Source organism: Heptranchias perlo, chromosome 17, assembly GCF_035084215.1.
Source record: "Heptranchias perlo isolate sHepPer1 chromosome 17, sHepPer1.hap1, whole genome shotgun sequence".
NCBI classification, from domain to species: domain Eukaryota; kingdom Metazoa; phylum Chordata; class Chondrichthyes; order Hexanchiformes; family Hexanchidae; genus Heptranchias; species Heptranchias perlo.
Genome location: NC_090341.1, coordinates 945421 through 961981, shown reverse-complemented (window position 1 = coordinate 961981; position 16561 = coordinate 945421). Strand labels below are relative to the sequence as shown.

The following is a 16561-nucleotide window of genomic DNA, read 5'->3' as shown; positions in this document are numbered from 1 at the left end:
GCCCGAGTGGATGGGTCGGAAGGAAGCTGGGCACCCTGTGCCCGAGTGGATGGGTCGGAAGGAAGCTGGGCACCCTGTGCCCGGGTGGATGGGTCGGAAGGAAGCTGGGCGCCCTGTGCCCGGGTGGATGGGTCGGAAGGAAGCTGGGCACCCTGTGCCCGGGTGGATGGGTGGGAGGGAAGCTGGGCACCCTGTGCCCGGGTGGATGGGTCGGAAGGAAGCTGGACGCCCTGTGCCCGGGTGGATGGGTCGGAAGGAAGCTGGGCGCCCTGTGCCCGGGTGGTTGGGTGGGAGGGAAGCTGGGCGCCCTGTGCCCGGGTGGATGGGTCGGAAGGAAGCTGGGCGCCTTGTGCCCGAGTGGATGGGTCGGAAGGAAGCTGGGCACCCTGTGCCCGGGTGGATGGGTGGGAGGGAAGCTGGCCACCCTGTGCCCGGGTGGATGGGTGGGAGGGAAGCTGGGCGCCCTGTGCCAGGGTGGATGGGTGGGAGGGAATCTGGGCACCCTGTGCCCGGGTGGATGGGTGGGAGGGAAGCTGGACGGCCTGTGCCCGGGTGGATGGGTGGGAGGGAAGCTGGACGTCCTGTGCCCGAGTAGGTGGGAAGGTTGGAAGCTGGACGGCCTGTGCCCGGGTGGATGGGAGGGAAGGAAGCTGGGCGCCTTGTGCCCGAGTGGATGGGTCGGAAGGAAGCTGGGCACCCTGTGCCCGGGTGGATGGGTGGGAGGGAAGCTGGCCACCCTGTGCCCGGGTGGATGGGTGGGAGGGAAGCTGGGCGCCCTGTGCCAGGGTGGATGGGTGGGAGGGAATCTGGGCACCCTGTGCCCGGGTGGATGGGTGGGAGGGAAGCTGGACGGCCTGTGCCCGGGTGGATGGGTGGGAGGGAAGCTGGACGTCCTGTGCCCGAGTAGGTGGGAAGGTTGGAAGCTGGACGGCCTGTGCCCGGGTGGATGGGAGGGAAGGAAGCTGGACGCCCTGTGCCCGGGTGGATGGGAGGGAAGGAAGCTGGACGGCCTGTACCGGAGTAGGTGGGAAGGATGGAAATTGGGCGCCCTGTGCCCGAGTGGGTGGGAAGGAAGGAAGTTGGGCAATCAGGAACCGAAATCCTGGCTGGTTCAAATGCTTTCCTGGCCAGCCTCCCACCATCCACCCTCCGTAAACTTGAGCTCATCCAAAAGCTCTGCTGCACTCGCACCAAGACCCGTTCACCCATCACCCTCTGTGTGCTCACTGACCGACATTAGCTCCAGGTCCGGCAACGCCTCGATTTTAAAATTCTGATCCATGCGTTCAAATCCTCCCTGGCCTTGCCCCTCCCTATCTCTGTAACCTCCTCCAGCCCTACAACCCTCCAAGATCTCTGCACTCCTCCAATTCTGGCCTCTTGCGCATCTCTGATTTTTATTGCTCCACCATTGGCAGCCATGCCTTCAGCTGCCTGTGCCCTAAGCTCTGGAATTCCCTCCCTAAACCTCTCTGCCTCTCTACCTCTCTCTCTTCCCTTAAGTTGCTCCTTAAAAACTACCTCTTTGACCAAGCCTGGCCTAATATCTCTTTTTATGTGGCTCGGTGTCAAATGTTGTTTTGATTATCACTCCTGTGAAGTGTCTTGGGACGATTTACTACATTAAAGGTGTTTTATAAATGCAAGATGTGTTTGGTTCTTCTCTTTCTGACCCTAGCCTATTGTCCTCGAGGAGATCAGTTAATCAAACCGAGGCTTGCTCACTGTAAAGCTGTGCAGTAGTTGGATGTCATTTTAAACTGTTTCGGAGTCCCTACTCCAGTAATATGTACACAACCCACTGTTCCTGATTCCTTTGTCATTGGTATTTGCTGTTCGTGTTCCGTTTCCTGGCAGGACCATGGAGTGTTTGTATTAATCACTTTAGATCACCCAGCAACTTGCCCTATTCCTTGGGTTAGAGGTAAACGGTATACAGTTTAATCTTGGTCTGGAAGATTTGTGCCAGAAAGCAAACCAGATGGAAGGTGTGTGGAACCAGGAGGAATAGGGCACTCGTTTCAATTCAGGCAACCCGCAACCACTTTGTATTGGTGCTAGATGTAAGTGGCCTCTACGGATTACATCGCACATGCAGTGTTTTTGTCTTTGAGCTCAAAGTGATTAAAAAAGCATGCGGGATCCTGGGCTTTATAAATAGAGGCATAGAGTACAAAAGCAAGAAAGTTATTTTGAACCTTTATAAAACACTGGTTCAGCCACAACTGGAGTATTGTGTTCAATTCTGGGCTCAGCACTTTAGGAAGGATGTGAAGGCCTTAAAGAGGGGGCAGAAAAGATTTACTAGAATGGGTCCAGGGATGAGGGCCTTCAGTTACGTGGATAGACTGGAGAAGCTGGGGTTGTTCTTCATACAGCAGAGATGGTTGAGAGAAGATTTGATAGAAGAGTTCAAAATCACAAAGGGTTTAGATAAAGTAAATAAAGAGAAACTGTTCCCATTGACGAAAAAGTCGTGAACCAGAAGACACAGATTTAAGGTGATTGGAAAAAAACCAAAGGCGACATGAGGAAAACTTTTTTACACAGCGAGTGTTTATGATCTGGAATGCGCTGCCTGAGGGGGTGGTGGAAGCAGATTCAATCGTGGCTTTCAAAAAGGAATTGGATAAGTACTTGAAGGGAAAAAATTTGCAGGGCTATGGGGAAAGAGCAGGGGAGTGGGACTGATTGTTCTTACAAAACGCTGGACAGGCTCGATGGGCCGAAAGGCCTCCTTCCGTGCTGTAACCATTCTATGATTCTTGCTGGTTCTGCATGTTCACACTGGTAATTAATAGGCACTCTAGTAACTGATACATTTAATGAGAATTTGCAACCATTTCTGACGGACAGTAGTAAAGTACCCAAATAGAATTGACTGAAGTCTCATTTGCTACCCGATGACATAGGAGAAACCAAGTGGTTTGGGGGCCAGTGACCAATTAAGCAACAGTATAAATACTGAATGGTGGAAACTATCTTGTTACCAGGGAGCAGCAGGGACTGTAGGCTTTGCTCTCAGAAGTTTTTATAACTCTGTTTTGTAGTTTGATTAGACTTATTTGATTGTTAAACCTAGGCATGAGATACCTGTAGGAGCCAGTCTATATGTGTTCCTTGTGTCACCCTTCTGGGTACGTTGCACTGTTGAAGCAGTGTCACTGTACAGGTGTGTGCTCACGGAGAAGTGTGTGAAAACCTACGTGTGCTCAGAGATGCTCAACATCTGAAACGGGCGGACTTGATCCTTTGGGTCTTGCACACCATGGGCATATTTCGCTTCCTGGCACAAATTTTCCAGACCCAGATTAAACTGAGCACCGTGTTCTAACATTGCTGTTCTCTTCCTATAGTTTGTATTCTGAGAGCCCAGCACCTGTGAGCTGGCTAATCGTTCTGGTACTGTAAATCTCCCATCACAACGATCAGCTATCCTGAACAAGGCCAGTGTTTCTGCCATTTACCACTCTGAGTAAAGGACACAGGGAATGTACCGAACCGGAACAGATTAAAGAGCTGTGAGGCAGACCCGAATATAGTGCCTGGCGGAGAGGATGTCCCGCCTGTGGATGAACCCACCTGCTTTCAATGGGATGAAAATCGGGCAGGCGGGCGAGCTGCTCCGCCAGATTATGCCTGGGCGGTGAAGTTGAAAATTACGTCTATGTGTCATACCCTCAGTCACTTCCTTCACCAAACATCCATCCAAATTCCTCTTAAATTTACCAACACCATCCATCTTCACTGTCTCCATCGGCAGTGCATGTCACACATTCACACCTTCCACTTACTATATCATCATAGTATTCACAAGTTTATCATCATAGTAGGTACAGCACAGGAGGAGGCTATTCGGCCCATCGTGCCTATGCCAGCTCCTTGAAAGAGCTATCCAATTAGTCCCAACCCACTGCTCTTTCCCCATAGCCCTGTAAATTTTTTCCCTTCAAGTATTTGTCCAATTCCATTTTGAAAGTTACTATTGAATTTGCTTCCACCACCCTTTCAGGCAGTGCATTCCAGATTATAACAGCTCACTTGCGTAAAAAAATGTTTCCTCACGTCGCCTCTGGCTCTTTTGCCGATCACCTTAAATCTGTGCCCTCTGGTTTATCTGTTTTAAATTTCCTTTTCAGTAATTTCCATTTCAGTAATTTCCATTGTCCTTTGATGGGACAGTGTGGAGGGAGCTTTATTCTGTATCTAACCCCATGCTGTACCTGCCCTGGGAGTGTTTGATGCTTTGGTCCCCAAAAAGAGTTCCATTTTATGCAGTAAAAAATATATTAAATTTGTGGTTCAGGTGTTACCATTACACTGATCCAAGATCTACAACCAATTTGTTTTGGCCCAATAGATTAGTGGAAATAGTGGTACTATTGTAGTAGAACCACTTAATTTCTGGAGAGTCTAGAACTAGAGGGCAAAGTCTCAGGATAAGGGGTCGGCCATTTAAGACTGAAATGAGAAGAAATTTCTTCACTCAGAGGGTTGTGAATCTTTGGAATTCTCTACCCCAGAGAACTGTGGATGTATGTTGAATGTATTTAAGATGTGGAGATGCCAGTGATGGACTGGGGTGGACAAATGTAAGGAATCTTACAACACCAGGTTATAGTCCAACAATTTTATTTTAAAATCACAAGCTTTCGGAGATTATCTCCTTCGTCAGGTGAGTAGTGAATGAGAGGTTCTCAAATCGCATATCTTATATACACCGCAAGCCCACGGACAACCTCACAATGCTCCACTTTTCCAGCTTCCACCCTAACCACGTCAAAGAGGCCATCCCCTATGGACAGGCCCTGCGAAGACACAGGATCTGCTCCGACGAGGAGGAACGCGATGGACACCTACAGACGCTGAAAGACGCCCTCGTAAGAACGGGATATGACGCTCGACTTGTCGATTGACAGTTCCGACGGGCCACACCGAAGAATCGCATAGACCTCCTCAGAAGACAAACACGGGACGCAACCAACAGAGTACCCTTCGTCGTCCAGTACTTCCCTGGAGCGGAGAAACTACGCCATGTTCTCCGCAGCCTTCAACATGTCATCGATGACGACGAACACCTCGCTAAGGCCATCCCCACGCCTCCACTACTCGCCTTCAAACAGCCACCCAACCTCAAACAGACCATCGTTCGCAGCAAATTACCCAGCTTTCAGGAGAACAGCGTCCATGACACCACACAACCCTGCCACGGCAACCTCTGCAAGACATGCCAGATCATCGACACAGATACCACCATCACACGAGAGGACACCACCCACCAGGTACATGGTTCATACTCCTGTGACTCAGCCAACGTTGTCTACCTCATACGTTGCAGGAAAGGATGCCCCGGAGCATGGTACATTGGCGAGACCATGCAGACACTGCGACAACGGATGAATGGACACCGCGCAACAATCGCCAGACAGGAGGGTTCCCTCCCAGTCGGGGAACACTTTAGCAGTCAAGGACATTCAGCCATCGATCTTCGGGTAAGCGTTCTCCAAGGCGGCCTTCGAGACACAAGACAACGCAAAATCGTCGAGCAGAAATTGATAGCCAAGTTCCACACCCATGAGGACGGCCTCAACCGGGATCTTGGGTTCATGTCACGCTACACGTAACCCCACCAGTAAGGAAAAAAAAGTTATCTGTTTTTAATACAACTGGAAATTCTCTCTCTCTCTCTCTGCCTTTCGGGTCTCTTTCTGTCTGTATAATTTGACACATTGTGTATTCAGCATACTGGGACCTACTGTTTTCCGTGGCTAACCTGTCTGAACACCAACGACATCTTTGATTGGTGTGATGGTGTCCCAGCCTAATATAAGATATGCAATTTGAGAACCTCTCATTCACCACTCACCTGACGAAGGAGATAATCTCCGAAAGCTTGTGATTTTAAAATAAAATTGTTGGACTATAACCTGGTGTTGTAAGATTCCTTACGAATGTATTTAAGGCTGAGATCGATAGATTCTTGGACTCTGGGGAATCAAGGGATATGGGGATCGGGCGGGAAAGTGGAGTTGAGATCGAAGATCAGCCATGATCTGATTGAATGGAGGAACAGGCCCACAGGGCCGTATGGCCTACTCCTGCTCCTATTTCTTATGTTCTGTCTCTAAGGTCACTAATGTCCTTCCAGTAGGAGACTTGCTGGTGATATCTAGTGGCAGAAATGGGGTAGTGTAGTGCTGTGGTACTAACAGCCTATACAGTCACTCCAAAGAGCAGAGCGTTCATGGTTGGCTTTCAAATATTAAATTACTTTTTTAATGTTTGGAAGAAGATGGGATTTGAAGTTATTATTCTGTGCTTTGTTTTGACTGATAAGCTTACACTCTGTTTTAATTCCAGTATGGATCCCACACATGACAAACTCGCCCTCACTTATTGTAATGGTGGGCCTTCCAGCCAGAGGGAAAACCTACATATCAAAGAAACTCACCCGTTATTTCAACTGGATTGGTGTGCCCACTAAAGGTAAGTTCCCTGTGCGTGGCTATCTGATTAGATGGTAGAGTGGATTAGTGGGGTCTGTATATTTTTAATTTAAAATGTAATATATCATCCTGCTGAAAAGTGTATAATAAGTACAACAGGCACCAAAGGGTAAGTGAAATTAAAATGTATGCAGGATAGTTGGACATTGGGTGTAGATTACGCTGGCTCAGTGGGTATAGATTACGCTGGCTCAGTGGGTATAGATTGATTACGCTGGCTCAGTGGGTATAGATTACGCTGGCTCAGTGGGTATAGATTACGCTGGCTCAGCGGGTATAGATTACGCTGGCTCAGTGAGTATAGATTACACTGGCTCAGTGGGTATAGATTACGCTGGCTCAGTGGGTATAGATTACGCTGGCTCAGTGGGTATAGATTACGCTGGCTCAGTGGGTATAGATTGATTACGCTGGCTCAGTGGGTATAGATTACGCTGGCTCAGTGGGTATAGATTACGCTGGCTCAGTGGGTATAGATTACGCTGGCTCAGTGGGTATAGATTGATTACGCTGGCTCAGTGGGTATAGATTGATTACGCTGGCTCAGTGGGTATAGATTGATTACGCTGGCTCAGTGGGTATAGATTGATTACGCTGGCTCAGTGGGTATAGATTGATTACGCTGGCTCAGTGGGTATAGATTGATTACGCTGGCTCAGTGGGTATAGATTGATTGCGCTGGCTCAGTGGGTATTGATTACGCTGGCTCAGTGGGTATAGATTGATTACGCTGGCTCAGTGGGTATAGATTGATTACGCTGGCTCAGTGGGTATAGATTGATTGCGCTGGCTCAGTGGGTATAGATTGATTGCGCTGGCTCAGTGGGTATAGATTACGCTGGCTCAGTGGGTATAGATTGATTGCGCTGGCTCAGTGGGTATAGATTACGCTGGCTCAGTGGGTATAGATTGATTGCGCTGGCTCAGTGGGTATAGATTGATTGCGCTGGCTCAGTGGGTATAGATTACGCTGGCTCAGTGGGTATAGATTGATTGCGCTGGCTCAGTGGGTATAGTACTGGATTAGCAAGCCAGAGGTCACGAATTCAAATCCCAGCCTGGTTGTGAAACCAAATTCAATAAATCCCACACCAAAGTGGATGACTGAACTGCCCTCTGAAGTAGCCTAGTTGTATCAAAAAAAGATGGCCTACTACCACCTTCTCAGGGCAGCTAGGGATGGGCAATAAATGCCAGCCAAATGTGGAGTTTGAGGATATTAGTATACCTGTAGGATTTATTGGAGTACATGCCATAAATTCTTCATATAAATACCGACTGGTTCGGATTCACTGTGCGTTAACTTAGCGAAACTCGGGGGCTGCAAGTTTATAGAAATAATCACTTCTTCCAAACAAGTCCTCTGACATATAAACAGGTCACATCCTGTTTCTTCAGGCTGATCCTTGATGACAATGTGGAACGCCTTAACCTGCACTTTAGGAAGGATGTGAAGACCTTGGAGAGGGTGCAGAAGAGATTTACTAGAATGGTACCAGGGATGAGGGACTTCAGTTATGGGGAGAGACTGGAGAAGCTGGGATTGTTCTCCTTTGAACAGATAAGGTTAAGAGGAGATTTGATAGAGGTGTTCAAAATCATGAACAGTTTTGATAGAGTAAATAAGAAGAAACTGTTTCCACTGACAGGATGGTCGGTAACCAGAGGAGATAGATTTAAGATAATTGGCAAAAGGAACAGAGAGGAGATGAGGAGAATTTTTTTTTTACTCAGTGAGTTGTTATGATCTGGAATGCGCTGCCTGAAAGGGCGGTGGAAGCAGATTCAGTAGTAACTTTCAAAAAGGAATTGGATAAATACTTGAAAAGGAGAAATTTGCAGGACTATGGGGAAAGGGCAGGGGAATGAGATGAATTGGTAGCTCTTTCAAAGAGCTGGTATAGGTACGGTGGGCCAAACGGCCTCCTTCTGTGCTGTATCATTCGAGGATTAGCAGCCCTGAGATGACTCTTGTTGAAGCATCGTTCCGTGTGCACTGGAGGTCCCGAGGAACCTGACCCAAATGCGTATCCTTGATGTGTGTTAGACAGTAATTGTAGGGTGAGGCGGTCGATGTGTGCCATCAGTGCCAAACTCCATCCGCTCTGCACCCAGTGTCCACACAGAAGTACTTTCCAGCAGGACTTGGATACTGATCCTGAGCAGGAACTCTCCCATTCCATAGCTGAGGGCCGTGAATGTAAATTCACTCTGGCTGAGTCAGCTGACTGTTTACACACTGGGAATCCAATGTGGACCTGTCCAGGTCTGTATGGCTTGGTATCAAACCACATCTCATCGTGCAGTGTGTTCATCCTCCAATCCATTGTCCACTTAAGTTTCCTATCTGTAAGAGTTTGCCTGGCTGTGTGTTTTGGAACCACAGTGCTAATGTCACAATATCGTATCTCAGCTGTAAGAACAGCAAGTTTTGTGATGTTTTGTTTGCATGTGAAGTTCCATATCAAAACTCCAAGTGAAATAATGTACATGAATTAGTTTGTGTTGGTATTTGAGGTGATTTGACAGATTGTCACAGTGCAGTGACCCATTGGCTCCAGGTAGTGTACAGTTATTTAACTGTTGTATCTTCACAGCGTTTAATGTTGGGCAGTATCGGCGTGACCTGGTGAAGACCTATAAATCCTTCGAGTTTTTCCTTCCCGACAATGAAGAAGGTTTACAAATCCGAAGGTAACGCTCAGCAGTCCCTCAATATCACTGTACGTTTGGTGTTTATCGACCAATGTATACTTGCACAAGGTGCTGATTGATTGCCCAATGGCTTTCTCTCTGCAGGCAGTGTGCATCAAAAGCCCTGAATGATGTGAAGAAATATCTTGATGAGGAAGGAGGCCAAGTGGCGGTAGGTGACAAAGAAACAGGTCTGGGGTTTACATAGCGCCCTATCCAGTCTCAGAGAATGCTTCACCTACTATGAATTACCTTGAAGTGCAGTGACCGTCATGTAGGCACACAAGCAAACCATTTTGGCACAGCAAGATCCAATAAACAGAAATGAGATCAATGGTTGATTTTTTTTGGTGGTATTGGCCAGGACACTGGGAAAGCTGGCTACTCTTGTTGGTACCATGGGATCTTCAGCATTCACCTGAGCCACCAGAACAGGCAGACAAGACCTCGGTTTAGCACCTCCGACAATGCAGCGCTTTTTCAGTACTGCACTGGAGTGTCAGCCTCAGTTATGTGCTTAAGTGATGCTACCCACAACTTTTAGACCCAGAGGCAAAAGTACACGTAAATGATGCAGGCTGATGCCTTGAAATGTTTGCACAAAGTTCAGGAATGATGTTCTGAGTAACATGGTGTAGGAATGTTGAATATAGGAACAGGAGTAGGCCATTCAGCCCCTTGAGCCTTCTCCGTAGTTTGAATGGTCATAAGTTAAAGGGGTGGGTAAAATATGCAGATTTTTTTATTGCTCTATTTGAATTGAATCTGGGCAGATACAGGTTTTAACAGAAATAATCACTGCTTAAAGAAAGCCACCAGACATGCACATGGGACAAGCTGTGTTATTTCAGACTGATACTGTTCCAAAAATTTTTTTTCACATCGTTCACCTGACGAAGGAGGAAGCCTCCGAAAGCTTGTGAATTTAAAATAAAATTGCTGGACTATAACTTGGTGTTGTAAAATTGTTTACAATTGTCAACCCCAGTCCATCACCGGCATCTCCACATCATGCTATTATACAGGGCCTTGGTGAGACCACACCTGGAGTATTGTGTGCAGTTTTGGTCTTACCTAAGAAAGGACATACTTGCCATAGAGGGAGTGCAGCGAAGGTTTACCAGACTGATCCCTGGGATGGCAGGACTGTCGTAGGAGGAGAGATTAGGTTGACACGGCCTGTATTCACTCGAGTTTAGAAGAATGAGAAGGGATCTCATTGAAACATATAAAATTCTGACAGGGCTAGACAGACTGGATGCGGGGAGGATGTTTCCCCTGGCTGGGGGGTCCAGATCGAGGGGTTACTGTCTCAGGATTTTCCCCTGATAAGCCATCTTAATGCGCGGAGCATTCGCAATAAGCTAGATGAATTAACAGCGCAGATAGATATTAACGGTTATGATAGAGTTGCGATTACGGAGACATGGCTGCAGGGTGACCAAGGATAGGAACTGAACATCCAGGGGTATTCAATATTTAGGAAGGACAGGCAAAAAGGGAAAGGAGGTGGGGTAGCGTTGTTAGTAAAGGAGGAAATCAATGCAATAGTGAGGAAGGATATTGGCTCAGAAAATCACGATGTGGAATCTGTATGGGTGGAGCTAAGAAACACCAAGGGGCAGAAAACGTTGGTGGGGGTTGTCTGTGGGCCCCCAAACAGTAGTGGAGATGTAGGGGAGGGCATTAAACAGGAAATTAGAGACGCGTTCAAGAAGGGTACAACTATAATAATGGGTGATTTTAATCTACCTTTGGATTGGTCAAACCAAATTAGCAATAATACTGTGGGGGAGGAATTCCTGGAGTGTGTACATGATGGTTTTCTAGACCAATACGTTGAGGAACCAACTAGAGAACAGGGGATCCTAGACTGGGTATTGTGCAATGAGAAAGGATTAATTAACAATCTTGTTGTGCGGGGTCTCTTAGGGAAGAGCGACCATAAGATGATAGAATTCCTCAATAAGATGGAGAGTGAAGTAGTTGAATCCGAAACTAGGGTCCTGAATCTAAAAAAAGGAAATTATGAAAGTATGAGGTGCGAGGTGGCTATGATAGATTGGGGAACTTTACTAAAAGGGATGACGGTGGATAGGCTATGTCTAATATTTAAAGAACGTGTGCAGGAATTACAACAATTATTCATCCCTGTCTGGCACAAAAATAAAACAGGAAAGGTGGCTCAACCGTGGCTTACAAAAGAAATTAGGGATAGTATTAGCTCCAAAGAGGAGACATATAAAATTGCCAGAAAAAGCAGCAAGCTTGAGTATTGGGAGCAGTTCAGAATTCAGCAAAGGAGGACAAAGAGATTGATTAAGCGGGAAAAATAGAGTATGAGAATAAACTAGCAGGGAACATAAAAACTGACTGTAAAAGCTTCTATAAATATGTCAAGAGAAAAAGATTAGTGAAGACAAATGTTAGGACCCTTACAGTCAGAAATGGGGGAAATTATAATGGGGAACAAAGAAATGGCAGAACAATTAAACACATACTTTGGTTCTGTCTTCACAAAGGAGGACACAAATAACCTGCCAGAAATATTAGGGAACCAAGGGTCTAGTGAGAGGGAGGAACTGAAGGAAGCCAGTATTAGTAAAACAAAAAATAGTGCTCAGGAAATTAATGGGGCTAAAGGCTGACAAATCCCCAGGGCTTGATAATCTACATCCCAGAGTACTAAAGGAAGTGGCCCTGGAAATAGTGGATGCATTGGTGATCATCTTCCAAAATTCTATAGACTCTGGGACAGTTCCTACAGATTGGAGGGTGGCAAATGTAACCCCACTATTTAAAAGGGGAGAACCAGTGGATGTGGTGTATTTGCATTTTCAGAAGGCTTTTGATAAGGTCCCACACAAGAGGTTAGTGTGCAAAATTAAAGCACATGGGATTGGGGGGAATATACTGGCATGGATTGAGAATTGGTTGACAGACAGGAAACAGAGATTAGGAATAAATGGGTCTTTTTCGGGGTGGCAGGGATTAGTGCTTGGGCCCCAGCTATTCACAATACATATCAATGATTTGGATGAGGGAACTAAAAGTAACATTTCCAAGTTTGCAGATGACACAAAGCTGGGGTGGAATGTGAGCTGGGGTGGAATGTGAGCTGTGAGGAGGATGCAAAGAGGCTCCAATGTGATTTAGACAAGTTGGGTGAGTGGGCAAGAACATGGCAGATGCAGTATAACGTGGATAAATGTGAGGTTATCCACTTTGGTTGTAAAAACAGAAAGGCAGATTATTATCTGAATGGTGATAGATTGGGAAAAGGGGAGGTGCAACGAGACTTGGGTGTCTTTGTACACCAGTCGCTGAAAGCAAGCATTCAGGTGCAGCAAGCAGTTAGGAAGGCGAATGGTATAGAGTTATACAGCACGGATAGAGGCCCTTCGGCCTCTGAGCTGGGGTATCACATTCCACCCTAGCTCACATTCCACCCCAGCTTTGTGTCATATGTTGGCCTTCTTTGCACAAGGATTTGAGTACAGGAGCAGGGATGTCTTACTGCAGTTATACAGGGCCTTGGTGAGACCACATCTGGAGTATTGTGTGCAGTTTTGGTCTCCTTATCTGAGGAAGGATGTCCTTGCCATGGAGGGAGTGCAATGAAGGTTTACCAGACTGATTCCTGGAATGGCAGGTCTGACCTATGAGGAGAGATTGGGTCCACTAGGCCTATATTCACTAAAGTTTAGAAGAATGAGAGGTGATCTCATCGAAACATATAAAATTCCAACAGGACTAGACAGACTAGATGCAGGGAGGATGTTCCCGATGGCTGGGGAGTCCAGAACCAGGGGTCACAGTCTCAGGATACGGGGAATGCCATTTAGAACCGAGATGAGGAGAAATTTCTTCACTCAGGGTGCTGAACCTGTGGAATTCTCTACCACAGAAGGCAGTGGAGGCTAAGTCATTAGATGTATTCAAGAAGGAGATGGATATATTTCTTAATGCTAAAGGGATCAAGGGATATGGGGAAAAAGCGGGAACAGGGTACTGAGTTAGACAATCAGCCATGATCAGTTTGAATGGCGAAGCAGGCCCGAAGGGCCGAATAGCCTACTCTTGCTCCTACTTTCTATGTTTCTATGATACGGGGTAGGACATTTAGGACTGAGATGAGGAGAAATGTCTTCACTCAGAGGGTGGTGAATCTGTGGAATTCTCTACCACAGAAGGCAGTGGAGGCCAAGTCACTGAATATATTTAAGAAGGAGCTAGATAGATTTGTGGACACAAAAGGCATCAAAAGGTATGGGGAGAGAGCAGGAATATGGTATTGAGATAGAGGATCAGCCATGATCATATTGAATGGCGGCTCAGGCTCAAAGGGCCGAATGGCCTACACCTGCTCCTATTTTCTATGTTTCTATGTAATAGACTCCAGCACCCATTATTGGTTGAATTGGAAAACAGCTGTTCTGTGTATATGTGCACAAATCATTGCAGGTGGCAGAGCAGGTTGAGAAAGCGGTTTAAAAAAGCATACAGGATCCTGGGCTTAGAGTACCATAGCATAGAAGTTATGTTGAACCTTTATAAAATACTGATTTGGCCACAACTCGGAATATTGTATCCAATTCTGGGCACTGCACTTTAGGAAGGATGTGAAGGCCTTAGAGAGGGTGCAGAAAACATTTACTAGAATGATTCCAGGGATGATGGACTTCAGTTATGTGGATAGACTGGAGAAGCTGGGGTTGTTCTTCTTAAAGCAGAGAAGGTCAAGAGGAGATTTGATAGAAGTGTTCAAAATCATGAAGGGTCTAGATAAAGTAAATAAAGAGAAACTGTTCCCATTGGTGGAAGGGTTGAGAACCAGAGGACACAAATTTAAGGTGATTTGCAAAAGAACCAAAGGCAACATGAGAAAAATCTTTTTTACGCAGCGAATAGTTATGATCTGGAATGCGCTGCCTGAAGGGGCGGTGGAAGCAAATTCAAATGTGGCTTTCAAAAAGGAATTGGATAAATACTTGAAGGGAAAAAATTTGCTGGGCTACAGGGAAAGAGTGGGGGATTGGGACTAACTGGATTGCTCTTACAAAGAGCCGGCACGGGCTCGATGGGCTGACTGGCCTCCTTCTGTGCTGTAACCATTCTATGATTAAGGGCAGGTTCCTCCCCTTCTCCCTTCTCCCCAGCCCCCCTACCACCTGTACGCTTGCTGAAGGTAGTTCTAATAATCTATTAACAGGTCTTTGATGCCACAAACACAACACGGGAACGGAGAGAAACCATTATAAACTTTGCAGAACAGAATGGATACAAGGTTAGTTTGCACTGATTGCTAAATTTGCAGGATTGACTCTGCCTCATGGCATTGCAGGGCTATCCTGTTTCATGTTCCATAGTTGTAAATCTACGAGGGGAGAAGTACTACTGCTTTTAACTCCTAGTATTTACCGTATTTACTCAAATACTGTGCTGTTAATTCAGAATCCTCTATGTACTGCAGGCGAAAGCTCATGTTGCCAACTAGGTGAATTAGAATGGATGTGTGCACTTTTCCTGGCAGAGTGATGCAGGGATTGTGCACTGTGCGATTCTCTCATCGTTTATAGAGCTCCCACATAGTTGATGCATCTCTCTTTTCCATGTTGTCAGCAGTGTGCTCACCTCTCCCAGCCACCCACTGTCACCCCTCCATGCTATCCCCTCTTGCCCCTCACTACCCTTGCATCTCGTTCCTCCCTGCTGTCTTTTTATGTATTCTTGTTGCTTTTATGTTTTACCATTTTCTTACTACTTGGTTCAGTTCTTCAAGTTTATACAATGCACCGCATGTGATTTGATGGTAACCACCAGGGCTGACCTTAGAGTCGCTGTAACATTCTGGAGCAATCCTCTACCTTTCACCAATTCCCTTGGTTCTGACTGGGTCTCTCAGCAAAACTAAGAGGCCCTTGGAGCCTTATTATTGCAGTGGGTGGAGGATGCTGCGTGTTGAAGCAAGTAACAGTGCTTACACCATGTGAAACATTCCACAGTCTTTCCAAAGGTGCAGTTAGATACAAGTAGCCTAGCGCTGATGGGACAGGACGAGCGACCTTTAACTGTGAAATTGGATTCAATATATCTGGTCATTTGTGGGCTGGCACCCAATGAAATGGCCATGAAAACTGACAGTTTTTTTTAAAAACGATCAACTGGTTCACTAATGTCTACATGTGAGTCCAGCCCCACACGAAGTGATTGAATCCTAATGCTCTCAGGCAGTACCTGCACTCTGTCCTGGTCTCTTTGTTAATGCATCCAGCAAATTAAATGTTGTTCAGGTTGTGTTTGAGTGAATGAATGTGGGTCAGCACAGTTGTCATTAAGGCAGCTGATTGTACTGTATATTAATGTATTTAATATAATTGCAGAAAGTAGCAGTGGAAAAGACTTTTTAAAATAAATCTGCAGTATTTGACATTCAACTTTAGTGTTTGCAGATTATTCAAGATGGGCTGTGATTTAGCTTTTCTGTAATGCTTGTGTTGCACCCTACCTAGGACTGGTTGACACTAAATTGCAGTCAAACTCTCACTCAGGTGGGATATTAAAGGGTATGGGGAGTGAGCAGGGGAGAGTGGGATTAGACTGGGTGGGATATTAAAGGGTATGGGGAGTGAGGGGAGAGTGGGATTAGACTGGGTGGGATATTAAAGGGTACGGAGAGTGAGCAGGGGAGTGGGATTAGACCAGGTGGGATATTAAAGGGTACGGAGAGTGGAATTAGACTGGGTGGGATGTGAAAGGGTACGGGGAGTAAGCAGGAACGTGGGATTAGACTGGGTGGGATATTAAAAAGTATGAGAAGTGAGTGGGATTAGATTGGGGATTAAAGGGTATGGGGAGTGAACAGGACAGTGAGATTAGACTGGGGGTGATATTTAGGATATGGGGAGTGAGCGAGATTAGACTGGGTGTGATATTTAGGATATGGGGAGTGAGCGAGATTAGACTGGGGGTGATATTTAGGGTATGGGGAGTGAGCGGGATTAGATTGGGGGATATTAAAGGGTATGGGGAGTGAACAGGACAGTGAGATTAGACTGGGGGTGATATTTAGGGTATGGGGAGTGAGCAGGATTAGACTGGGGGTGATATTTAGGGTATGGGGAGTGAGCAGGATTAGACTGGGGGTGATATTTAGGGTATGGGGAGTGAGCAGGATTAGACTGGGGGTGATATTTAGGGTATGGGGAGTGAGCAGGATTAGACTGGGGGTGATATTTAGGGTATGGGGAGTGAGCGGGATTAGACTGGGGGTGATATTTAGGGTATGGGGAGTGAGCAGGATTGGTATGGGGAACAGGATTAGACGGTGGGGTATTAAAGGGTATGGGGGAATGAGCTGG

The 16561-nt window shown here is 46.4% G+C and overlaps 1 protein-coding gene across 8 annotated transcripts in view; it reads left to right on the top strand.

The window, feature by feature from the left end:
* The window catches only part of LOC137333956 (6-phosphofructo-2-kinase/fructose-2,6-bisphosphatase 4-like), a 271232-nt gene that overhangs the window by 163067 nt on the left and 91604 nt on the right, over positions 1 to 16561 (top strand). For all 8 annotated transcript variants that reach the window (XM_067998317.1, XM_067998318.1, XM_067998319.1 and 5 more), the window contains 4 exons: positions 6361 to 6486; positions 9104 to 9200; positions 9306 to 9372; positions 14413 to 14487. In XM_067998317.1, coding sequence (XP_067854418.1) covers positions 6361 to 6486; positions 9104 to 9200; positions 9306 to 9372; positions 14413 to 14487 — 365 coding nt within the window. The remainder of the gene's footprint in view (positions 1 to 6360; positions 6487 to 9103; positions 9201 to 9305; positions 9373 to 14412; positions 14488 to 16561) is intronic.